Below are 27,213 nucleotides of genomic sequence, written 5' to 3'. Positions count from 1 at the left end.
TTCAGAAGCGACTATCTACCATACTAGGCAGTGCAATAGTCTAAGGCAATAAAATACCCACAAGGTCCCCTTTGATGTAGAGAATGTGTGGCAGGTTCCACCTCCACAGGGATTCTCATTAGGTATTGCTGGAAGGAAGCAAAACAGTCAAGAAGCTACTCAACATCTCTTTTCTCTCATCGTGTTAGCCACTGGGAAGCAATTTTCTTTTGTTGTTTTATGATCTTTAGAGATGAGCTGATGATCTCAACCCTATTCTCTGGATATGTAAAACCATTTTGAGTGTTCCCTCCCCCCCCCCACTTGGTATTTAAAAACCATTTTCCCAGGCCCTGTATTGATAATGCTAGTATCTAGAATGTATACCTGAAACAGCAGGAAGTCCTGTACAAGCTGTGTTCCATTTAAGAACACGGGATCCTCACATCTCCCGTTCCACTCCACACATGTATGTGTGCATACAGTCAGTTTCTAGTGTGAAAAATAGCATTTCAAAACTCCTGAGACTATCCAGTGATTATTTTGGGTCTCTCACAGCAATACTTCCATTTTGGTTCAATAATTTTGAATCAGCTGAGATCACTTAGCAAATATATGTGAGAAACTTATTTTTGCTGTGAATAAAAATAATTTATTTCCATGTCAAAAGATAAGTAATTTTTACTTTACTGCTAATCTTTGTATTTTCTTCATGAATCTACAATAAATGACAATAAGTTTGTCATGGAAGGGAGACCTAAAAGGTGTGTAATTCCCATGATTTCTTCCCCTGCAGCATTCCTGATTATTGATACATTCTGTCACTTAAGATTTACATCATTGATTAGTGTGATTTAGAGTGTCATGGCTTCACATTCTTTGAGCCTTTCTAGCAAAGCAAGAAATTTAAAGTCATAGCATGTGATACAAGATTTCAAAGCAGTAATTCAGATGCAATGTTATGTTTGATCTAGCATTTACTGCCTACCTACTTTAACAACTAGCAGTTTATAAACTTAGAGATTAAAATGATGAGAGCTTTAGAAACTCATATAACTATAATGAAGTAACGTATGAATGCCTGTAATATTTTTTTTTCTGCAGTTTTCTTCAGCATCCTCAGGTATTTGGCAGATATTGGGGATGTTCATGGACATGCCCAATCCATGAAGTGTAGATTAGCCACAATAATCAAAACAGAGTTCAGACCTCAAGGGTTTGTTCATGTCCGTCTCCAAGATAATTTGATGCAATCAGAATATCTGCCTATTTGCAGTACATCTCTGTTCAAAGTATGAAAGTGAACTACATTTTTTTTATGTCCTACAAGCCTCATAGTTGTTGAGATTATCACTGGATGTTGTACTGTCTAGGGCTTAACAGTGCCACCAGTGATTACAGTGAGAAAGGAGTGGATGGGCTTTAGGTCAGGCAATGTTTAAATTCCTATGTCCCTGTTGCTTAAGAACTAGACTGGGGTCCTCTCTGTTCCTGCTACTGGGTTCTGAATTTCATAGCCCAGAATTTTCATAGTGGAAGTTGTTTAAAGGTTGTCTTGACCAGAGCTGTGCCTTGGCTTATCAGATATTACATTACTGTTGTTCCCAGAGAACTAAAATTTCCCCAGGTCCTTTCATGCAGCCTATCTGTAACATACCTGTTGACATGAAAACAGAAGTTTTTAAAAAATGTAATTCATAAGAAAAGTCTAATTATTTGTGACATTTCATCCATCATGTCCTAAGCTTCTCCAGAGGAAAGTAGTAACATTTCGTCTCCTTGACAGCAAACAACACACTGACGGACTGAAAAATGTTCTGCTATATTTCAAACTGCAGCATTTATGAGTAAAGAGCAAGTGCAAAATAAATAGCAAGTGTAAAGAGCAGGAACCCATGTAAGTAGGGGGCAGAAGCTTGGAGAGCTTTCTAAAAGCTTTCTCTTTCTTTATTTTAAAATTTCTTTCTCTTTCTTTATTTTAAAAAATAAAAATAAAATAAAATAAAAAAATCCTTCAAAAATAACCAGAACTTCTCAGGGTAAACAATTGGTTGGATGGAAGCTATAACAATACCACTCAGCCCAATCTGCATGGACTTCCCTAACCACTCCTGCAAGGAGATGCCTTGGGTGGACATTGCAGCATAGTGCAGTTCATGGAGGGCAATAGGAGCAACTGAAGACAGGCTGGAAACTGCCTTTTAGGCTACCTCCCTACTTCTATCCCCAGCACTTCAAGACTTGAAAAAAGAGTGCTTATGTGATCTACAGGGCAGAGAAGCAGAGCAAGGCTATGGAGCCTGCCCTCATATTTTTGTTTTCCCTGAAAATGACAATTAAGCCCCTGAACATTGCTGTTGATTCATATGAAAAATGACTTTGCTTCTGCATGTTCTTTCCTTAACAAACCAATCTAGCTAATTCCCCGTACTGACATAATCATCTCTCTCTGCTAATCTCTCTCTTCTTCGTTACGGTTAGGTGTTGTTAAATTCCTACTGTTTTCCTCAGTTATCTGAGATCTCATGTCTGTGAAACATTCGGTTTCCATACATTGATGGGCTGTGAAGGTCATCTATGGTAGCATGTGCATACAGCTCTTGAGCTGTTTTTCACCCCCTTATGGTGTGCTGTTGACAGATCTCATGTTCTCCAGACTTCATCATTTAAGCAAGCACCAGGGACAAAAAAAAAAAAAAAAAAAGTGCAAGATCCCCATGTGGGGCATCAATGGAATCTTCCATCTTGGAAGTCTAATGAAGAACAGTAATGAGCTGGGGATTTTTGATGTTGTGGGTGTTCTTTGTTTTCTGATCTCTTGTTTTATAAGAAATCTGTGCTACAGCTTCTGTGTGTAAAGTATCTCTCCTTTTAACTTGGAAAAGCTGCAAATGTTCTTTGAGGAAAACGAAGGTTTATGCATTCCTAATCTTTCACAGGGTGGAGGCACTTTCATTTCCATTCTTTTTCTTCTTTTCCTTTTCTGTTATGCACACACAAAAAACTCAGGAGCACATCGTGAGCCAAACTGTATTTTCTGTTTATTGCCACCAGGTTAATAACAGTAATGGTGCGAGGAGAAAATGAAGTGTTATGTAAAATCCTGCATTGCAGATTTTGGTGCTGATGCAAAGAGCTCAATAAAGTGTAACACTTTAATCATGGAGATAAAAATCACACAGCAGCTTCACAGTCTTCCAAGATGCAGAGCCTTAAGACAAAATAGAAGTGGGAAGAGAAAGAGAAACTTACAATATTATTGAGTCCCAGAAAAGTTAGGGAAGAAAACAGCCCACGTTCTTCTCCTGTGACGCTTTGATTCAGTTGCTGTATTTACAAGATAAACAACTGAAAATGTGTGTATATGAATTTCCTGGTATTAGAGAGAGCAAAATGCCACAGCCTTATACACAACTCAATGACATTTACAGGAACCTGAAAACCTTTTAAAAAAGCAAAGCAAACAACTCCCCCTCTCCCTGCCAAAAAAAAAAAAAAGGGGGGGGGGGGGGGGAACAAACAACTGTAGCATGGTATGATTGTATATATTGTTTTTTTTCCAAGTAGGCAGGCAGCCAAACATCATGTTAACAATAGTGGCAAGAAGTACATATTCAGCATGCTAGCGCAGAAGACAGCTTGATTTTAGATGGTGCTTATGCTCTTTCTATCTTTGACTTGTCTCTGTATCTTTGAGCTGGTCCACTTGCTGTGAGGCAGCTGACTGCAGCCGTGTGCCAAGTTTATTCTTCTTTGAAAAATGTTTCCTAAAAATTTCTATTCCCCAAATTTTGGCTATTTTAATGATATACGAATATTATTTAAGAAAAAAAAAAAAAAAAAAAAGGAAATAACTATTTTGGCGGTAAGAAGAATGCCTTGGGTAACTCAGACATGTCATGTAGCTTTGTTCCTAGTATCTGCAAATAGAGGAGCTGAGCGCAATGTGGGAACCTCTGTGGTGGAGCCCACCTTGGCAGATGTTTCTCCACATCAGGGTGGTGCAGCACTAGCAGAGAAGCCCTTCCAAAGAAGGTACATGCCCAGTGAGAAATGTAATTCAGTTTTAGGTGGTGCCTGACCCTTTGGGAATCAGCAGCCATTATCTGGAGCAGCACAGCAGCCCGATGAGCCACACTGTCTAATACACGAGCAGAAAGGAGGTGGTTATACCTTAGCTTTATTGCTGGGGCTCTACTGGCTGTGGTCTGCCTAATTCCTGCCTGTTTGCAGCTGGTTAGAGCTGCCTGTTTCAATTTATTGCATAGTTATTCCCTTGGGTAAGATTTAAGGTTAATTCAAGGGCATGCTAAACCTTGCTGGGGCTGGAAGGTAACCCAGAAGGTTGAGTGTTTCCACCAGCTGTGATAACCATGTGCCTATGTTTGGGACCGCTGAGTGAGAATCTCCTACGGAGACAGAATCAAGCATATGTATGATTGTTTTTGGTAACTGATAAACTCTGTCATCACTGCTTACCCATGATATGCCCATCATAAAGAGTGCCTGATTACATGGCTAGTTTAATCTGTATAGCATGAAAGCTGACATTTTATATTACTTTATATCCTCTTGTCCAGCTGAGTTCACTTGTGTGGAATTAACAGATGTCAGATTTGGACATTATGGGCATGGATGCCACAGAAATGTGTGTAAATAAACCATCCCTCATGTAGTATTGTTAGAATTGGTCATGGTAAGAGATGGCAAAGCATGGAAATGTTTCAAGGGATTACATAATAATACATCATCGGATTGTGGGGAGAGCTCAGGGGTGCATCAAGCTGACATGACTTTGGAGGCTAAAATTGTATCCTAAGGGTTTTTCTGAGGGGAAAAAACAAAACAAAACAAAACAAAACAAAAAAAAAAAAAAAAAAAAACCTCCTGCTCTTTTACTGAGATAATGTGTAAGTCCAAGAACAGTATCCGTTTCCCCATGGTGTGTTACAATATCCATTACCCTTTGATGGAGTTGTATTAATGGCCTACTGATCTCAACATTTTCTCAGTTTTATACAACGTATTTGGGGTAAAGGACCAGGTAGGCTGTAATTACCTATGTGTCTTGAAAGACTGCATACCTGGTGGCTGTAAGCTCATTCATCAAAGTGAAGGGGCAGTGGTTCCGGGAAACCTGCCACATTGTGTCAACAGGTTTTGTTTGCTTGTGAAGATTGCAGGCAACCAGATAGATTTGAAGAGCTGCCTTTTTAAGGACAAAAACAAATAAAAACAAAGTCCCGGGGGTGTTTTAAAAAATAAATAAATAAAATACCCAAACACAAAACCTCTGTGAAGAGTTTCTCTGTATGAATCATACAATTGATTCTTTGGGTAGGGGGTGATGTATGGGCAGCTCAAGGAACTGATTGGTCTAGAAGAGACCAATCCAAATATTGGTCTCCAAATATTTAGACTTTTTTTGTCTAGCTGGGATGGTTCTATAGATGCTAACATGGGTCCCCAGCAAACTGTGCCAGGTTACGGTACTGTGTAGACCGGGAAATGAGTGGTCACCCATGGGTAAGTGAAGTGGGAAGGATGGAGTTCTTAAGGCTGTCCTTTTTGATGAAAACATGCATGTGAGAACGCAGGATCAGTCCAAAATGGGGCTGTGATGCCTTCTGAGTGAAAAGGATGGCAACAAGCATGAATGCATTGATTGAGTTAATTGATGTAGACACTGCTTTTAGGTTGGGAAGTGCTAGAAACACTGACACCATTTGATGAAGAACCAATAGACTCTTTTGCTCTTTGTGAGGGTAGCACAAAGGGGAACTCACCAGAGACAGATGGACCACTGTGATAATGGATGAAGTATATCGGAATATACTTTCCAATAGCAAGGTAGTGTTTGGGATAGTGTCCTGGGAGACTAGAATCACTGTCTGCAACTTTGAAAAGAGCAAGTTAGTGATTTCCTAGTGCTGGGTATGTAGCAATAGCACTCTTACCTCCCAGGCATTTAGATTGTGTGTGTGCCTTTTCCAACCATTTATGTACTATTTCATCTGCTTTTAAAAATTATAGCCAGACCATTTCTACTGTGTATTTTTTTTATCCTGTTTGTTTTGTGTGGGTTTCTCTCAATATAACACACAAGTGAGTAAAAAACGATCAATGTAAAGACTCACAAAGTGGTGGCTGGATCTGTGGTTAACCCTTGTTTTAAAAATGATGAGGTTCCTTTTTTTTGACTGTGTCCTTTTAACACTGTGGCTCAGCTCTATGTAAAAAAAAAAAAAAAAAAAAAAAAAAAAAAAGGGGGGCAACCCACCCCGGGGTTGAATGAGCTGCAGTGGTACGTCTATACCCGTTACTGCTGGGGTGCTTCAGCCAGACAAAATGGTCAAAAATGTTGCTACATCCTTCCACGAACTGGGATGGCATTCTTTGAGCATGGTACTTAGAAGTGTATTTGTTTGATTGACTCCCTGGTTAGAACTGATACTCACTTTCCTTGCCAGGAAGAAAAGCGGTGAGGGGGGTGCAGGGGGAAAGAAGTTAATTGCTGACAAGCTTCAAGGGTCATCACAGTATTTGTCTCCACTTCCATTCTCTTACAAAGGCTTTAATACTATGTAATTATGGATTTGTTCTAAGTCTTATTTTCTCTTACAAGCAGATCACCTCATGCCTTGAAACACTTGCAGTCATTCCAGCAATGAAACCAGGGCTATTGTAGCACAGAAATCTCTAAAATTGCAGTGATTTTCAGTTGGACAGTGACCCACTGTACATCTGAAAACGTAGGTGTTGCTCTCAGGGAGCTGCGTTTGGCATAATTTGCTCTGTGGGGACAGGGCACAATGAGATCACAACTTCTGCTGGTCTCAGCTGTTGAGCAAATCCCCATCAAGCCGAACAGCCAGTGCTCCTTTCCCCTTGATCAGCTGGGCTTTGGTCAGTGACGAGTTGAACATTGTTCGCTTAATGAATAGCTTCCAGAATGCAAACTTCACCTGTTATCCTTCCATTTAGGAAAATTGAGAGTTTAGTCTTTTGTACTCCGCATTCAAGAGATGAGAGGGGAAAAAACACCTAAATGCCTCCATTTAAATGTAAATTTTGACTTTTCACGTCTGCCTAAGTAGGGTGTTTGTTTTTTATAAACAATATGTGTATAAATAAAAGCCATAGAATAGAAAAAATAAAATCCCTTTCTTGTTGATATTGATATATTTTCCACACAATAATCTTGCTCTCATCTTGTTATATATTTTTCTGTTTCTTTTTACTTTAAAACTAATTTTGCTGTGAGAACAAGAACAGGAGATCGTTAGGAGGAAATACTCTGGTGCTGGCTTGCACAGAGAAAACATGCCATCTGCCTAATATGTTTCATCTTGTGTCAGCCTAAGATGTGTTGTTTGGGTTTAACATGCCAGTCACTAGCCTCGAAAGAGTTCAAGCAGCAGCTCTGACACATATCCTGGCTAGGGCTCCAAATCCTTCCTGCCTTCCAGGCACTCTGCTTGCTGTGAAATAGGCCTCAAGATTTTGGGCAGAAGGTGCAATTCCCATCACCTACCATGTCCTTGTACCAGAGCACTACCGGCATTTGTGCAAGGAATTTGAGTGGTTTGGGTTATATGTTCACTCTTCATCATGTCATGTTGTCAGGAACCAGAACCAAAGACCCAGCCTGAAAGTCAGGTGTGGTGATGGGTCTGAGGGGCTCATGGATGAGGATGTGGTGGTGTCTCCCAGAGGCAACCATGCAGTACGAGCTTTACCTTTCCCTGTTGCGTTAGGGAAGACCTGGAGGAGCCATTTGCCATAGCGCTTGAGTCCCAAAATCAGAATAGTCATTCAGTTGAGCCCTCCTCACTCTGAATGGAGAGGTCTGTACTGTCTGACTTGTGGCTCATCACTAGTTTGGTATCTGTCCCTGCTCCAGCGTGCATTGTGGACTTGGCTGCCAGCAGGAATGGGACGTGTTTTGGGGCTCAACACTGTCATCTGAACCAGCCAGAGACTGAGGTTCAGAAACAGGCTCTTCTTTACCAGACATTTCTTCTTCTTCAGTCACAGACTTTTTGGGTGATAAATGAATGGCATATGTCTCAGCTGGGTAAATGTAACTGGTCATATTTTGTTACACTGTGCGTAATAAAGACTTTAGCTTATTTTGTTATTAAGAAAAGAATTTGGCAGACAGCTTTAAATGTCTGCCTAAGGACAAAATGAACTGAGTTTTGTAGATAGCTGCTTTTTTTTTTTTCTTAATAAATAAATAAATGGAAAGATTTTTATGTTGATAATAAAAATAACTAATGCAGAGCTTTTTCCACTAGTGCCTGGAGACATGGACAGATGTGGGATTTTGAAGGGATAAAGAATTGAATTCTGTTGGCAGGTAGTTGCTATAAAAATGACTATCCTTTCTGCCTCTTATTACAGACCAACATTCAACAAATGAAGAGTTTCTGAGAAAGCTAATAATGACAGGATCAGGTTCCAACCACCAGAGATAGCAGAAACCTCCTCCCTTCAGAGAAATCTGAAGTTAAAGGGAAGTGGTTGGGAGAAATGGGTGCTTTATTAAAGTTTACTAACGGACTTTCTCCGACTCACGATGTGGTGTGTGGGAGCATGGAGGAGAGCAAACCAGTGGGGAAAATACAAAGAAATAGAATGAGTTCACCAAAAGTTTGTTTTGCCCATGAGTTTTCCGCTGAAGTTTTATGCGATTACTTTCTGCCTCCAGAGAACTTTCATTGAACTGTCCTATATATTTTGTTTCTGTCTTGTTCTGCGGTCTGTTGGAATAAGAGGGTATTCTTGTGGGACTTCTCTGGTTCCTTTGGTTAGAAGAGCTGGTGATGCATCTTTGGGAAGGCAGGTCAGCTCTTTGGAACCATTTGGATGTGTTCCCCGACATTAAGAAGCTGGGACAGGTGTGACCTCTCTGTATTTTCACTTGAGTTTTGGGAAGTGGCTAGCTTATATCACATCTTATGATTCATCCAGTTATGGGGAAATGTCTTATTCCGAAATGTGGTGTTTGTTGTTTGTTTGTGTTTGTTTGTTTGTTTGTTTTTTGCATTACTAGCTTTTCTTGTATCCGAGTAGTATTCAGAGTTCTCGCTAAAGCCTGGGTCAGTCTTTGGAGGGACCATAAAGCAACAAACTCCAGTGTAAAGTGTGAACAGCTACTAATATTGTTTAATATTGTTGACTGCCATTTTTCCTTTAAAACTCTGATACCATTGCACTGAGCTGTTTACTGTCCCTTCTCTTGGCATCAGACTATTGATTTGAAACTTTCCAAGTGGCACAGATTTATATAAGGTCTGGCATATCTTCTCAATTGAGAAAAAAATCAGCGAGAAAGAAAGGCCTCTAATTTCAGTGGTAAATCAAGGAGCTTTTGTTAGGAGTGTAGTTACCTTAGTCAGTGACAGAGGAGAAACCACTAGATTGATCCAGATCTAAGTGGTTTCAATCACATGTTGAAGAACCTTTCTTTCTCCAGGGACTCCTGAGGTAGTATAGGGACCAATACAATTTTTGCTTGACCAAAGAGTGCCAGCCATTTGTGAGGATTTTACATTCACACAGCAAATCAGACCACAGAAAAATGAAGTATTAATACCATAGTAGCAGAAGTTAGAAAATTATATTCATCTGATTACAGATCTCCAACTAGAACAGGAAGCTGGCTCCTTAGCCCAGACTGGGAGGAAAGCATCGCTTTGTAGAATCACAGAATCGTTTGGGTTGGAAGGAACCGTAAAGATCATCTAATTCCAACACCCCTGCCATAGGAAGGAATGCTTTCCACCAAACTGATGAACAGCATATTTAGAATTTAGCTGCTACAAAAATTGTTGCATCTACCAGAATATCTTGACAAACCAGGATTATATTGTTTCACAGTGCTGTTGGATTGTAGGGCTTCTGAAGCCCTACAATCTGTTCTGGCTTCTAAAGCAGTCAGTAAAGTGTATCATAGACCTGGCTAGTCACTGCAGCATTTGGTGACTCAACCTGCAAACAGTACATGGACCATCAGTGCTGATGTTGTGTTTAGGAGAGCAGAGATCAAACGTTGACCTGATACATCCATAATTCAGAGCAAATTTTTTTTGTCCATTATAGACAGCTGTAAAACAAGGTACAAGGATGAAAATGAGTTTAAAATCGTTTTTTAAATTCAAAGATGAATTTTGTATACACACACACTTATAAAGATGTATATATTCATGCATAAGAAAAAGCTGGCACAAAACACCTAAATCTCTAAGTCAAGCATTGTCTCTGTGGGTCAGCTTCTACTGTCTTGGATAGGAAATATGCTTCTTCAAAGAAATTATAGCTTTGTTTATTTCTTTGTTTAGTATCTTCAGATTGTCACTCTGGTTATTTCTTTTACCGTTGTGCTGAATCTTGAGTCCCTGTTGTTCTGAGAAACCTGGATCCTCTTTCTATAGGAAATGGTTTAAAAAAAAAAAAAAAAAAGACATTCCCCAATATATGTTTGCAAGGCATACATTGCCTTTGAGATCTTGCCTTGAGAATTTACTTAAAGACACCGTTAACTGCCCTGCTGTCTGGTTTGACGGGCAGAGCACAAGGTGATAATGCCTGCAGGAGCACAGTTGCCCTATCAGCCAGTGTGGGTTGGGGAATATTGGAGAGGAAAAAAAAAAAAAATCAGATATGTCTGATGCTGATAAGTGCCTTGCAAAAGGCATGATGTGTTTTGCTTTCAGTCATAAAAGCAGATCCTTCCAAAATGACCATTACGTTTTAACTTTTATAGCACTGTACAGGTAATAAATACCGCTAGATGTAAAGCACAGAGGAAACATTCTGCAGTTGTTCGGAAATGCTATGCTGATCTGAAAGGCTGAGCTGTCTCTGAGCCAGTAAAACTCAAGGAAACCTATTCTTCCAGCTGCGGATGAATCTTGGGTCAAAAAGAAGATAATATGGCCAGTTCTTTTTTTATTTTATTTGTTAGCATGCTGAACCTCCCTCCAGTAGTTATGTCTGCTGTACAGTCCCTAATCTCTTTCATTGGCCTTGTGTTTCTGTTTATCAGCTTTCACTTTTATCTCTTACTTGGCTGTGCTTGTTGCCTATGCCAAGGACAAGGAAAGAAAAGAAAGCAGCAACTTTCAGAGGAACAGAATAAGGCTAATGACCATGGATGACTTCTGCTTGTGGTGAGGCTGTGCCAGGAAGACAGATAGAGATCGCTAGTTTGCTTTCCAGTTGTCCATCATGTATAGAGCACATGCGCAGTGTCCTTCCATAGCCTTCCTTCTTCCCAAGGAAGTAGGTGGCCACATAATGACACATGTCGTGTTTGCTTCCACCTGACTGGACAGGTTTGCAGTTTGCATACTAGTATGTTTGTCTCTTTCTTATTTCATGTCAATCAACATAGTCAGGACTTAAGGACCACCACTACAGGTCATCTCATAGGTCCAACTAATCTGATTTTCGGCATCTTTGTTAGAAGCAGAAGAAGACACTTGAGGAGCATCTTTTGAAAACTCGCATGTGTAAAATGAGCCCACGCCTTTGATGTCCAGCTTCTACTAATCATTGCTTTTGAGGTTTCTGGATTTAAAAGCTTTATGTAGTGAGGACCTACCATCCAGTAATTTGTCTAATCCCTTTTTAACGTGGTTTAAACTGTAGAAATATGCGTGTTTTTTGCCAACAAGCAATGCGTTACTTTTCTAAGAACTACACAAGTCATATGCTTCAATATAAATTAAAGTCTAATTGGAAAATAAGAACAATGATGCTGCATCATACCCAAGGCCTGTTTGTCTCAGTATCCAATGGCATAGTGCAGATATTAAGGGATAGACTGGAAGAAGGGGGCAAAGCTTCTGGCAATGTGTAATTTGGGGATTTTCTGATAGAGAATTTGTGTTCTCTTCTTTGTGTGTGATGATAGCATATTTTTCTTTGAATTTATCTAATTGATCTTGATGTTTTGGCCAAAATCTGGTGGTAATGATTTCTGTAGCATAAGGTAATTTTAAAAGTACTTAATTTTGTTTGCCTTAGGTCTTCTGTCTGATGACTTTATATTCCGTCAGCTGTTACTTATTTAATGAGAAATAATGAATAATGCCATATATTATTTGAGAGACTAGAGAAATTGGTTATTAGGAATTTTGATTTGCTTACATGCAATTTGTCCAACTGGGTTAGTCCCCAGGAAATTAGGGGACAGCAAGTCATAATTCCTAGCCTCTCTTTTGAGTCTCTTTCCCTTTGCAATTGGAGGAGAGACAGGCAATGTCTTTGGGCCTTATTTATGTACTTACAAAGTAAAGACTGTGTATCTTAAAAGATTCTGCAGGGGTATAATTAAAAGTTATTTGTAAAACACAAATTGATTAACGCTTCTATGAAGTGAATAGTTGAACAGGAACTCTTGGATTTAATATAGGTTCAAGTATATAAGCAGCAATAATGAAGCCTGGAGACATTAAATGACTTGCCTATGGTTACACAGCAAGCAAGTTGGTGTCTAAGAAACAGTACCAAGGAGTGCTAAGTTCCCTGATACAGCTACTGGGAGCATTTCAGCAGAGAAAACTTTCAGAATCAGACAAGAGTGAAACTGAATCACCCAGTAACAACATGGTCATTTAGATATTTCTGTTTTGTCACCCAATTTCCTTGTCATTAATTTCCAGAATTAAAATGCTGCTTCAGCTTTTCTTTTTTTTTTTTTTTTTTTGTTGCTTTTTTTTTTAATAGTATGGTTCTTCCCCTCTCCCCAAAACTTGTTGGTTATTTTGCCATAATTCCTTTTCCTCTGAAAAGCTGTCTTTCTGTAAAGCCAATGCTGTTGCAGACAAGTGAGCAAGGTGGGATTTCCAGAGCTTATTCGGCAAAACATCTGGTGGTGGATCCAGATCTCACAGGTGCAGAGCAGCGATGTGCAAGTGAGGTCTGAGATAGACAAGGCCAAGTGAGATCATCAAAATTTAGTGTGAGATAATAGCCTGAGACCCAGTACAATTCCGGTGCTTTATTCTTATTATCCAGACAACTAAAATCTTCAGAGCTTGCTGAGGTCAAAGCCCATCTCTCTGAGTGTCTGTGCATGTTTGTTCCTGTATAAAGGAAAGAGAGAGGATGTGGCAGAACAATGACTCTCCTTGTTCAGAGTTATCCTTCTTTTGGCTTGGGGTCAGGCCCAAAATCCAGAAAGAGTGTATTTCTTGATTTCAGTTCATTGAGGGTAAAAATTATACAATAATTTTCCATGCAGCTGACCCAAAAGTCTTGTCTAAACTTGATCTGGGTCTTCAAACAGTCCCTTTGGCCCCTTTCTAATTTAATATGCATTTGAACAGAAGTGACTTCTTGAGAGAGCCTTTCACCTCCAGGTCACCCTTTCAAATCCAATTCAGGCCTGTCGTGACCAAATGTTACCGCCATCTGACGGCTCTTCTGCATCCTGTGTGAATTGTTGGCTTCAGTCCAGTAGCTGGTGGACAGGTGCCTGAATTGCAAAAACTGCCAGAGCTGACACTAACTGGAAGTCTCTGCAGAGAGGTCAAAGAGTGAATCAGCCTGGCAGATGAATTAACACTTAACTTGTACGCACTGTGATGCTTTATATCTTCAAAGCACTTTACAAACGTCAGCTAATCCTCAGGAGGTGTTGTTATCTGCACTGGCAGGTGAGAGAAGCAAGCAGACAGAGAAAGAACCAGGGTCAGAATATGCATGTTGCTGATCTCCCACTCCAGGGCCAAAACTACACATTTAGCTCCTTTCAGGCCTACTGATGGGCACACCAGAGCAGGGTTCAAGATCACTGAAGGGGGTTCTTCTGTGGATAAAAGTATCCCTCACTTTTTAAGAGGCATGATAACATTGATGGACATGTCATCCTTTTGCTGTACGAATCCATGGAACAAACAGCACTCTCTTCTCCATCCTCTTTGAGTCATTAATGATTCATGTCAGATTATGCCTTTTAATAAGAAATATCATTATTCAGATTGAGAAACTGGCATGTAATCAGACGGGTAAGAGATCCAAATGACTTCTGAATGGCAACTGGACTGGAGTGGTCCAATCCGAAAACTGTCTCTCAGAACATCACTGAAATAATTTGGGAAAAAAAAAAAAAAAAAGTGTGAAGTGTCATGAAGAACTGCTAGAAGGTCATGCAAAATTAGTGGTGCATCAGTATTCGCAAGCTACTTTTGCAGAACACTTAAAAGACATTCTTGGATCGTACAAAGGTATTTATAGGGATAAGGAGAAATTGACTGTTCTGCTTGGTATCAGTGAGAATAAGTGTATTTAAGCTGGCATTTTCCTCTTCACTGGAAGCAAGAAGAGGAAATATTGTTTTAAAATGCTTTTAACCTTTAGAATTTTTTAAAAAATAGTAAACCACTTTTCTACTTTTATTATCTTAAGTAAATAATTGCTTTGGTTGCCATGGTGTTGCACAAAGGTGAATGGATCACCATAAGATGATGAATGGAAGGAGAAAGATGAGGTTGTCCCTATGGTTACAAAGGCGGGTGGCACGTCTCTGAAATAGTGTCTCTAATATGGCATAGCTTACATCATCTGCAAAATTGGAGAAGACACTTTGGGCCCAGCTTGCTGATCCTTTGGAGGTTATACAATGGCAGAGGAAAATATTCTTGGAAATATATTTTTAAAGGTTTATGCTGTCTCTTTCAGATTTATGGGAAAAATAAGGGAAGAAGGTAGATGTTAGAAAAGTGGTTTGAGTAAAATTCACCTTGCCAGGCATTGAAATTTGGATATCTCAGGGGAAGTTTGAAAATATGAACTATAGCCAAGCGGCCCAAACTCTACCTCATGTTCCCTTGCATAGTCAACAATAGATGAGTGTCATGTATCCCTAAAGAGTGATCCAAGGCACTGGACAGAGTTTCCTGGAGCTGAGAGGGCCAGAACTGATGGTTTCTAGCTGAATGTGGACTGCTGAACATGTGAAGCTGAATGCTCAGTTTTTATTGATTTTGCTTATTAGCATGTTGGACTTGTGTTTTCTGGTGTCACCTGCAGTAGCTGCCAAACTATGAGCATGTGGTATGGTATGTACATGAAGACAGATATATCTGAGACTTTTGCATAATTTTCTTTTGAGAGATTCTGGGCCTTAGGAAACTCCAAAGAAATGGTCTTTCTGGGAATTTCTGAATCTTTTCTAACTAAAGAGGTCAAACTCCTTATGTGGTGCCAACTGTTGTATGTCCATTTGCTTCAGTGGCTGAGCAGTAAGGCTGGAAAGTCTGCCTGGAGGCTGTTACATTCACTACAACTAATGACAAGCCATGGTTTTAACAACTGTATAAAACATTGCAAAGAGTTTATCCCATCCCCCATATGATATATTGGCCTGAAGAAGGCTTTTGGACTGTCTTTCTAAACCAATTGCTATGCCCAAGAATAAATAAAATCCATATTGAAGTGACAGCTGGTGGACAGAGCTGGCTTTTTCCTGCATCACTTGCCTCTCTAGTGGCCCATGTTCTGGGCTTGATGCACAGTTATCCCTTTATTACAGCTTTTATTGATTTTTTTTTAATGTCGATTTCCTTAAGAATCATAATTGCACTGTTCAAAATCTTAAGTTTGGTCATATTGGCCTTAGCTGTTAACATCATCCTTTCCTTTTGCTCTTTAATTACTGACCTTCCAAAGGCATTCAGCTAATAAAATAAAAATGCAGACAAGCTGAGAATGTTTTCTCAAAACACTTCACATGGCAACACGCACCTGTTTCTGTGCTACTTTGCCTGCTTCATGTCTTAACAATAAATGTGAGCTTTCATTCTTTATCCATGGTTTCTTTCATTTTTCCCCTCCCTAATTTTTGTGTATTTCTCAAACTGCCAGAAACTTTATTCTGACCCAGGAGAACAGTGAAAATTGTGTGCCACAAAGGCAGGGATTCAAATAAACTTTAGAGCAGAAATTCTTTCACTTATTTATTTACTCTGTTTTTATGTGGTAAGAGGCAAAGACCATTCATTTCAAGAGAGAGAATGTTAACTGTTGTTTTCTAGGAAGTGGGGTTCAATCATTGTCAGTCTAGTGAGTGTCTTCTGTTTTGACACAGAGAAAAGAAAGAGCAAGTCTGCCTTTGTTTTGTCCAACTCTGTAAGCTGGGTCATCCAGGTAATTACAGCTCTACTTAAAAAAGCATGAGAGAGAAATCCTCTGCTGCTGCTTGTAAGCACAAAGAAAAGACACTTGAGGGAATTAAATTGCATGATGATTTTTATAAGGCATCTGAATCATTTTGCATTCCACCTCTAAAGCAGAAAATGATGAGTTTAATATAATATTGTAGGATGTAACATGTAAGTCTCTCAGAAGGCAGCTATGGCAGCCAGAAATGTTTGAGCCTGGTTATTCGTTATTTTCTGCTTAAAAGTTGAAGCAAATGTGACTGAGACTTTGAGCCACATCTAAATTTACTCCTATCCTTACTTGTAGATGCTACTGCTTTAGAAGCCATAACCAGGGTGGGTTCTGCTGTGTAGATCCCGTCAGATGTCCTTGTGGTTTAACAGTGGATAGAATTAGTTTATGTTTTAAGTGTGTTCATGTGCACATATGTAAATGCACACATAAATTTATTAACTTCATTTCCAATTAAAATTCTCCCTATCTCCAAGAGAAACTATTTCAGGTCAGCTCTCTGCTGATTTTTTGGAAATTCCCACCAGCAGGTGACATTATATATTTAATAAAATGCTAATTCTGTGATCCTGCCTAAATTACAGGAGATCAGTAATTACGTAAAAACCTTCCAGAAAACCTCAACTGAAATATGAAACTTTATTCCTGTACTTAAATTTCTGAAGTAGCAGTGGGTGAAAGCTTCTGCGTGTAAAGTACTTATGAATATGCATATCTCTAAAGAGAGAGAAGAAATAACATTTTCATTTGGGAGAATATTTTGGTTCTTTTGGGAAACACGTCTGCAAACAAATCACCTACTACTCAGGGGCATGAGTTGGCAAACTTTGAGTTAACGTCCAAGTGACTGGGCTGTTATTGTCCATTTTAAGGTCAGAATATCTTTGTGTCTGTGAATAAAGAGAAATTTTCCATTAGGAACTCATGTGTTATATTAACAATGCACTGAGTTATTCTGTTCTGTAACGGAGAATGCTCAAGATGTTTCCCTTTGATAAAATAATGAATATGATCAGAAGAAAATAAATGTGAAACACTGAAATACTGATCTGCTCACATACAGCAGTGTCTGGGAGTAGTACATCTAGCTGGCAATTACTCTAGTGGTGTTTAACAACTTACTGAATAGGATGGACAATTGCAAATTGGGACTATATTTAGTGGGCAGGAATATATGAAATTGAGAAATTATATTTTCCATAGCAAGCTAAGGAACAAGGACCGGGGAGGGGGTGGGGGATGGAGTTTTAGATGGAGTCTAGATATTTAGATTTTAGATGGAGTATAGATATTGTTGGCTGACATAGAAAATGACTTTTTTGAAATATGTTGGGAATTATTGGGTAAATGATTTTAATCACTTACCTAGGTGATGAGTTATCTCTTGAATGTCATGGTTTGCAAGTAAGCAATTGGGAAGTGTAATCTTTAGGCTAAGGTGACACCTGTGCATGCCGCTGTTCCCTCACAAAGAATCAGTTTACATCTGCAACTGTTTTGGATGATAAAGACTTTCAAAGAAACTTCAGCACCACAAGAGACTGTCTAAAATTCTCCAGAACAATTTTATCAACAATTTTTTAGCAATAATCCTTGGAAAGTTTAGAAAATATTCTCTAGTACCAGACCGGATGGCTTGGTCAAATGAAAACTAAGTTGAGGCTCAGCTCACACAAATTGTACAAGTGAATTTTTTGCTGGAAAGTTATTTTACGAAACTGTACTTGTGTGTGCCTGTTTTACTTTCCTTTGGAAAAAAAAATGAAAACTTTTGAGAAGTACAGCACAGATCATTTGGTCTAAGCCACCCCCTTTAGTTTTGTTTAAATCACAGATTATGCTAGTCTACTGTTGTATGTCTTGCTGTGTTTCTCAATTACTTTATATCAGTAAATACGTCGCTATAAAGAACTTCATGTAGTTGTTCTAAAATAAACGTACCTTAGGTCACTGACTTCTATGTGAAGGACATTCATGCTTTAGAAATATCCATTGCAACTAGGTTATCTCCTCACTTCAACATCAAATCACTGTTTTAAGACTTTACAGTGTGTTTGGTTTTATGATGATAAAGAGGTGTACATCTGATCTCAACAAATTTTATTTCTGATGGGAAAATATTTTATGAAAAAAAAAAAAGTATTATTCAATCTTGCTTTGAATTTGTGTGTGCTTGGAGAGGAAGAAAATCATATGTGGTGTTTCATCCAGTTGATGCTAATCTTTCTCTAAATAGCAGGTGCGTGCTTTATTGCACTGTTGGTCCTCTATAGCACAGCAAAATGTTTTTGCAGTAGCAGACAATTTATTGTTTTAGAGTCAAATGCAATCAAATGTTCCTTTTCCTGTGAAGCATGGTCAGATATTGATATTGCATTAGCCAGCATCTTAACATAAGAGAAGCTTAATAAGATACAGTATTACTCTCTCTAGGCTGTTTAATTAAACTGAACGTTCACTGTGTATTGTACATTGCTTTTCTGCCAAGGGAAAGTAAATCTGTATCATATTAATATCACATACCAAATGATGTTCTCCCCCCATTAGAGACTCTCTAGAAGAGCTGACACTGCTGTCATACGAAGTGCTTTTCTAATACATTAGACTGCCTTGGAGCTTGGTATTCTCCAGTAGCATGAGCAAGCTTTGGGTGCAGACCAGATACAGCAGGGGAGTTACATACTGCATTTTACTGGCAAGGGGTGTATGTGCCACTGAGGGGTACAGGGCTGTCTGGTTAAGCATCAAAATCCCCTGTCCTGTTAACAGAGCTCTGCTCCTCCACCCCACCATTGGGATCTACTTTCTGGGGGCAGTTCTTACCAGCCAGGGTGGCCAGGTTGTGGGGGAGGTTTGTTGTTATCTGGTCACAGGGCACAAGTTGTTCAGGACCAGAAGTAGCAAGTGTTTGGGAAACTCTGGGCAATTCAGTGACTGCTGCTCCAGTACCACTTTCTAGTACTGACTGTTGCCTTCTTACTGCTGTCAGTGACACTGCACGTGGTGGTCAAGGTGAACATTTGATCTTTGCCATTGCTGGCAGTGCAATGTCACTTACAACTTATGTGAGGACAAAAATGTCTCTCTGGACAGGACATTTGAGCAGTGGTTTCTTACAGAGTCGTCTGGCATTGAATTAATTGCTAGTCCCAGAAGGGTATGGGGAGAGCAGGCACTTCTGTGTTAGGGAGGCTGGTGTTCTCTTCTGTAGCAAGAGTAGCAGATGCAGAAGCACATGGGATGCTACAAGAATACACGTATTCAGGGCACTTGCTTTGGGGAGTTTTTTTCTGTTGGATTACTACAAAGCAGAGTAAGACAAATTTCCAGGTGGATTTGTAGGATTAGAAATTTGTGGTATTTTTCTTTATAAACTTAAATAAACTGCATTGGAAATACTGAAGAAAGTCTCATTTACACAGTTTTGAGCCAGTCTTTGCTGGCCGAAAGGGTACATCTGCATATTGTAATGCAGAGCCATTCAGAGATGCCTGAACAGTCATGCTCTGGAACTGGAAGGTACATGCTTTTATCAATGGCATGGAGCCCTGTGGCAAAGAGGACAATAGTGCCTTAGCTCTTATCTGCATACTGTCCTGTGCTGCATAGATGTTCCAGCCTGCTGAGAACAGCTAAGGAATGTCTGTCAAGGTCTTGTGCTGAGTCTTGCATACAACCCCAAGAAGACATGAATGGCTGGATGCATCAAAACAATGTCTTTGGCGTGGCTCTCTGACACTGGCACCATGGGTAGACTCAAGGAGGGCAGTACTGGATTTACAGAAGGCTTCGCCTACATAACACGGTTATGATTTATCTCATGCTGTGTTGTTTTGTTTCTTTTTTCCCCTCAACAGAAGATTAACCTGGAGTTCTATATTGACATCCATGCCCACTCCACCATGATGAATGGCTTCATGTATGGGAACATCTTTGAGGACGAGGAAAGATTTCAGCGACAGTCTGTTTTACCCAAGCTACTCTGTCAAAATGCTGAAGACTTCTCTTATGTAAGCAATGTTTCTCTTAATCCATTTGTGTGTGTGTCTAAGTTATTTTTAATGATAAATCTCTATCTTAATTGAATTGTGTGAATTTTATCTTAATATGAATAGAGGTCTACTTAAAATTTTTGTCATGAGTCACCATCTTTCCTCTTACACTCACCTTTCTCCTAAAGTGATTAGTTTTGATCTTGTGTATGGTTATTAGACACATGAACAGAAGCATGTTCTTCATCTTCTGTATTATAACCTTTAGTTCTCATTTATTAATGCACTTAGTTTTTATCTGAAGATGATTTAGCTTTTGATTAACTGGACTGGGATTATTGTTTTCATATAATACATTGGCTCATATACTATATATATATATATAGTATATAAGTATATACTATAATACTTTCGACTCGTATACTTTAAATAATGGTATAACATCAAATGACCCTCCCGCCTGCCTCCAAGTGCTTGTTCACTTCTCCTGGCCCATGTTACACCCCTATGGGACTGCCAGCTCAGCTGCATCCAAATAGCTCTCCCTTGCTCTGTTTCAATCTACCCACTCCGGGTTGACTTCAGTGGACAGCCTTGTAAGTAAGGGTTGTGTGGTGCCCTGTTTTGCTTTGGCTAGGATAAGGAGCGTTTATAAACACATCTCAGCCAAGGCAGTGGGAACTTTCAGACGTGAGGCAGTGGATGACATTTGACAGCCTTATCGTATGAACAAGCACCATTAAAAATCACTTTGGAATCCTGCACCAAGCAGAAAAGAATGCAAGAACCTACTGTTTGGGTCCTGTTCTTATGTCTGTCATGTTTCTAACCCCCTTTGTTTTCAACAATACATTTTCCCCATCTCTGCTGTCCCCTTGTTGCTTATACTTTATCTTCCTGGCACAGAGAGATAAGCACAGGTCTCCTACAGCTGGGACATGATGCCTGCCTCCTGTGAAGCGCCATCCCAACCAGCCTGTGGCAGAGGTGGTAGATGGAGGAGGAGAGGAACCCTTCTGTGTTGCATGTGTTTAGCTCTAGAGAAACAAAATCTGACATCAGACACAAAAGCAGACAAGTCTGCACAGCATAATTGGAAAAAAGACCATTTTCATCATGGCAGGAATGCTAGCCTGAAGCCTTCTCATCAAGAAGCAGTAGAGAAATCTTTTGTCTTGTGTTTGTGCATATTGCACTGCAGAGCTTAAGAATAGAAAGTGGGTATTGAAATGGAGCTGTGCCACTGTTTTCTTGACAGATTTTTTCCAGCAAAAGGGAGGAGGAATCAAAACTCCTGACTCCTCTCTGTTCCTCTAGTCTATGGTAGTTTGTTTTATGAAAGAGTGGGAGAAAGTTTGGATGGGTTGCTGGCGCTTCTAAGCCTAGGCAGAAGATATCCTTACCTCTGTCTGTCTTTTCAGTTCCGAGGAGGTAATTTCTAGTAGACTGAATGTTTCCCTCTTCTTTGTAGGATGTACACATAGTGGCAGCTGTCTGGATAATACCTGTTGCATGCTGTTACTTCCTCTGTTGCCTCATAGTATAGTTTAACCATTGGCTGTAAGTTAGGGGGAATTCAGGGAACTGCTGCAATTTGAAGTTTTCTGGCGTCAACCAGTGCAAGGGCTTCTCAGAAAACTGTCCCAGAGCACAGAAGGCTGAATTGGTAGTAAATAAGGAGAAAAAGCAGATGCAGTTGTTCCCAGCTGTTTGGAGCCAGGGGAAGTAAGAGTAGGGTTCAAGAGCCTGTTTTTGTCAGAGAAGATCTCAGTAATGGAGTTTCTTATCTGCACCTGATTGTTTTTAAAAAAGAAGAGTTGTTAAGGGGGTGCTCACAGATCATAGCTTTGAATACTTGCAGTTGATAGGAATTTCCAAAGTTTGTACACGTGTGTGGGATTTCTCTCTGTTACTGTGGAAGATTGTGTTCCTCTCAGTGCAAGTCTCAGTTGGCAAAGGGAAAATCTTTGAGAAAATGACATAGGAAATAGAAGCCAATAGCTAAATAAACAGAGCAGTCTCTCCCCTTTGACTCTCAATTTCCTTTTTTGTGGAAACCAGCAGTCAGGCATGCATGTTGACATCCAGTGCATCATAGTCTGACCCAGGTACTGCTTGCACTTAGAGCACTGGGCTTTCAACCTACATTCTGCTGATGTCTTGAGACCAGAAACTTTTCCCCTGCCTTCTACCCAAGCCATTCTTCTCAGGGCAGCAGAGGGTGTAGAGGTGTTGGAGGAGGAGACAGCCACAAAGTGTCCCATGTCTGTGAAGCAAGAGGAGTGAATGGTACTGCTGCGTCTGAGTGGGAAAGTTTCTGATCCCTTGTTTTCAGCTCCAGCCATGTGGGTGATGTGACTCGTTAGAAATATCAGTGGTGAATTTTGCTGTTTGAAAGAGAGAAAAGGAATCCAGAGCTTCCTGCGCTTTCTAAAAAGGGGGAAAGAAAATTGTTGAAGATTAAAAATAGTGTATGTAAATATGCCCTATTGACTGCTCGAAGGGAAGGGGGGAAGTGCATCGTTAACATTACCAGGCTGGTGTTTGAAAGTGTGGGAATGGACCACTGTTGTTACTAATTAATTTTCCAAAGCTTCAGGAGGTCTCATTTACATTGTATGCTGCTGCGGCCATTTGTTGGGATTATAATACTTCAACAGCAGCACTTCAAGTGAAAACTGGCGGCTGCATGAAGTGTTGTCCATAATTGACTAGCTCCATGTCTTCACACAGCACAGAGACAATGTTCCATTATGTTATCCATTGACAGTATCATTGAAAAGATTACTCTCCTTAAAGCATCTGTCAACCTTGATTGATTTACAAGGGACAAAGAACTGAAAAGGTTTGAAGTGCGGGTACAATTTTTGCCACCGTTTAGCATACATAATGGTTCTCCTTTGATGTCAAAAGCTCATCTTCTATTAATAATGCAGAGGGCTTTTGAATGCAGGCTACTTGTATGGAGTTCCACACTAATAACCTACTTGCTGTGAAATGGGATTCACTTTGGAGAAGCAGTCATTTGTCTGGGTTTTACATGTTCGGAATGAATCCCGACTCAAAGGGATTTCTTTCAGTGCTCTGCATGATTGCAGCTGAGCCCGGCACGGGTTAGGGAAAGCAGGCAAATCCTAGCCTGCTCCTCCAGCCGAGAATCTGGCAGAAATCACGCAGCCAGATGCAAAGGAGCATGAACAACAAGCCTAGATGATGCGATCAAATGCCTTGTGCCGTTTTGTCTGGCAACCTTCTATTAATATACTTTAGAGTGCATTTCATGCCTGGACTGCTTTCTTCACCTGTCATTTCCAATAGGCCTTTTTATTTAAATGACAGCATCTGAGGGAGGTAGGTGATTAGAGGAGGGGATGTATAGGGGATTTGTGCCTGCACGGTGTTGTAGGACCAAAAGCAAGTCACCTAGTGTCTCTGTACCCTGTCTGCTGAGCAGAACACTTAACCTCACAGTACGCTGGAAGGTTGACTGCGGTTCGCAGGTAAAAGTTGTGAAAGGGGCCAGAAATTCTTCATTTCTGCATGGCTTCAGAAATGGAGGCCTGCCTTTGGCTTGGCTGTCAGCACGTGAAGAGGAAAGGGAATGAAAGAAGAACTGAGAAGCTTTGCTCTCAAATATGTGAGAGATTCTTGGGAAGCTGGCCGGGGCAGGGGGAAAGGACAAATTCTGTAAGGAAAACATTTTATGATTTCAAGGTTTAGGAAGGCTATTTTTACACATTGGGAAGTAAATAGAATCAGTATGAAAGCTCTAACAGTGAAAGCTGACAAGCTCTTTTGAAAGGCTGACTCACTGGGTTTTAGGGAGCAGCTGTTGACACCATGTCTGAGTGCATTACACATCAGCCATGGCTAGGAGTTGGTGCAGTGTTTGGAGGGGTGTTCTTCATTTGACCTTTCTTGTTCTGGAGAGTGGATTAGTCATAACGACCAGACACAAGCACTTGAACATTTCAAGAACCTGCTAGTCTTAGGAGTGGCTAATTTCGACCTTTGTGACAGTATGAGAAGAGACCATCTGTTCTCTCTGGTTCATTTAAAAGAAACAACTGCAGCCATTTGTGGGTAGCTTTATCATTTTGTAAAGATTGTTTTTCTTTGCAGTGAGATGAAAAAGACTGGCCTTTTTAAGTACTTGGTTTAATCTTGTGGGATTTGTTGGTTTATTTTGTTTTGCTTTTATTCGTTTTGTTGTTGTTGTCATTCCTTTTGGCTCAGAACTGGTGGTATTTGGGATACCTTTGAGTTCTCATATTATTTTCTTGCTTTCAACCTTCCAGCAGAGCAGATTCCATGAAATAGTGTCTGTCCTCCTTTGCGTGCTGTGGTTAGCCAAAGACCCTGGTAAAGACTTGGGATCCTATTATGCTGGGCACTGAGTTAACCTACTGAGGAAGTCCACAACTCCCAGAGCTTTCAGTCATGCTGGGAAAGAGGAGAGAGGGTGAAAAGGGTACTCGCTTAGGGAAATCAGAGAATAAAACCCAGGTCTCCCAAGTGCCAATCCAATGCCTTTGTCAGCAGTTCATACAGCCTTCTCCATGGTTTATGCTGTGCTGCATACTCAGTAGTGATGTTTCTGAGCAAGGACCTGCCTGCTTTTCTTTGGGAAAGGCAGATCTTTGAGAGAGTCATTGTCCTGGCAAGATGAGAAGACTCAAACATGAAATGGCCCAGCCTATTACTTTCTGTTGTTGATGTTGATTGATTTTTTTGTTGTTGTTGTTGAAGTTCATTTAGACTTTTTTTAGCCTGAATATCTAAAATTGAACAATAAATTCAAGGTTTTGAATCTATCTATATTTTCTATTGCTTTCCTGATTTCCACATAATCTAAGTCTTCTCATTTCCACAGCACACACCTGATCCGTCCAAGCTTTCTTACGGAAGCTGTATTTCTTCCAGCAAACCTACTCCTGTCTACTGGCTGTTAGCTTCCTGGCTAGACAGATCCTTCTTAGTCTTTTGATCCCTGTACTAATCCCAGTATATTTGGGGCCACGTCTGAAGCAAGAGCTGGCACGAGTGCCAGAGGGAGTAATAATAGCTAGTGAACATTCAAGGAGCAAAACTCAATAATCTCTTCTGAAATAAAGAAGAACAAACTTGTGTTGCATGTGGCTGGGCAGGGAAAGGGAAGCAGTGAGAAGGTTGCTCAGACCTGAGATTCATCCCAAAGTAAAATCCAGACTCAATCCACCCACCATCTCCTAAATGCTTTTCTACTGTTTTGGCCAAAAAGACCATTGTCTCAGAAAGGCAAAAGTTGTTGCATTCAGGTGGGCTTGATTAGCATCATAAAAGCTTAATGGATCTACTCAGAAATCTGTTAAAACTTGAGGACAAAAAATGATCTTGCTTCCTTTTCTGTTAGATTATATCAGGGCATTCCCAGGAAGACAAATACAGCTAAATACAGCTACTATTTGCCTTATTGCCCCTCTGGGATGCGTTTCTGCTCACTGCTTCACTTCTTGGACAGTTTCTCCATCTATTTAAATATCTATTCTTAGAGGTTGGGCAAGGGGAGAGAGGAAAAGTGTCTGGTGGCACAAGGAACAGAGTGTAAGGCCCGTGCTTCTGAGCATGATAGATTTTGGGATAGGTTTTGGTCTCACAAGAGAGTCATGGCTAAATGAAACTGCTCTATTACATTGTGCTAAACAATCCACCTCTCTTTTAACACAGAGGGTTGAATTAATTTGTATTGTAAAGAAAAAGGGGTGAGGTGGGGGAAGTGTTTGAGTAAATGGATTTTCTTTCACTACTTTCTTGCTGTGTTGTTTGTGCATGAGTTGACAGTCCCTTTTCCATCCCCACACAGGTAGAAATTTTGAACAGGCACAGAAGAAACAACTTTTCATAGCAATTTTATGGCATATTTTCAAAGGCCATCATTATTCTTACCTAATGTAAAGGAGCTGGGAGCAGGTGACAGCCTTCCAGCGTGGCACAAATGAAAGGAGCTCCTTTACATTCAAATGCAAGCCATCTCTCTTGTAGAGTGGTGAAAATTTTACTGAGCTGGCACAAACTGCGCTACGAAGGAGGGGTAGAAAGTAGATTAAGAACTGGGAGCCTCACCCCTTCCCAGGATCTCTTTCTGGGTATATTGCTTTAAGTGTATATGTTAATATATGTAGAACAGAAATCTGGTTTAGAGAACAGTTTCTGAGGCAGTGCGAGAGCCCAAGAGGACTGGATGTACGGTACACAGCACCTCCTCATGGAGAGTTATAATCTATTCTGGATCTACAAGTGAGCAGAACATCTCTTTGCCATACAACAAACCACTTTTTTTCTGCAGATTGTTCAAAGCAACCGCATGTGTGATGGTTGAATTTTCCTTTCTGCTTCTCATTGTCCTAAGTCTCTATCATTTGTATAAATGATTATGAAAGCACTCCCAGGAGACTGCATACATGCTCATAAAACTATTGTAAAGAGAAGAATTGCAGGCTATTGCTAGAGGCTATTTTATTGTATATTTTGAGGAAATGTCTCATTTTCTACTGACAAATAGGGGAACTGAGAACACCAGAGATGCTAGTTATTTTCTAAACAGCATGATTGTTCTGTAGAGCTTCGACTAGAAAGTGCCAGCTTTGGCATCTTCAAGGAAGGATGTGCTCTGGGAAGCTGAGATTGCATTTATTTAAGAATAAATAAATAACAGGAAAAGCAGATCCTTTTTTCATTTTTACCCTGAAGCATCTTCAGTTCTGTTATATGTTATGCATCACTGGTCAAAGCTTGGGCTGGCTATTTGTAGGGAGATAGGCTCCAGACGCTCTCTGTTTTGTGGGTGATGGGTTTGGGTGTAGGTTAATGGTTGGGTAGGTGGCTACGTGCACTTCTAATGAGAGGGAGAATCAGGCTCACTGAAGAAGAAGCTGAGAGGTCCTGAGGAAGTGTGTTTTGGAAAGACTACATTGAGTGTGTATATGTGGATGTGTTTAGGTTGGCAGATGCTGGTTGTAAGAGGAACTCCAGCCTAGGCTTGCTTAAAGGATGGGGTGAAACCTGCCTCCTTCTC

The 27,213-nt window shown here is 40.2% G+C and overlaps 1 protein-coding gene across 4 annotated transcripts in view; it reads left to right on the top strand.

The window, feature by feature from the left end:
• Positions 1-27,213, top strand: part of BEND5 (BEN domain containing 5) — a 921,457-nt gene that overhangs the window by 798,759 nt on the left and 95,485 nt on the right. For all 4 annotated transcript variants that reach the window (XM_035333426.1, XM_035333424.1, XM_035333425.1 and 1 more), the window contains one exon: positions 20,025-20,177. In XM_035333426.1, coding sequence (XP_035189317.1) covers positions 20,025-20,177 — 153 coding nt within the window. The remainder of the gene's footprint in view (positions 1-20,024; positions 20,178-27,213) is intronic.

This window comes from Oxyura jamaicensis, chromosome 8 (genome assembly GCF_011077185.1).
Source record: "Oxyura jamaicensis isolate SHBP4307 breed ruddy duck chromosome 8, BPBGC_Ojam_1.0, whole genome shotgun sequence".
Taxonomy (NCBI): Eukaryota; Metazoa; Chordata; class Aves; order Anseriformes; family Anatidae; genus Oxyura; species Oxyura jamaicensis.
Note: the sequence above shows the minus strand (reverse complement) of the source record. Positions and strands in the feature narration are given on the sequence as shown.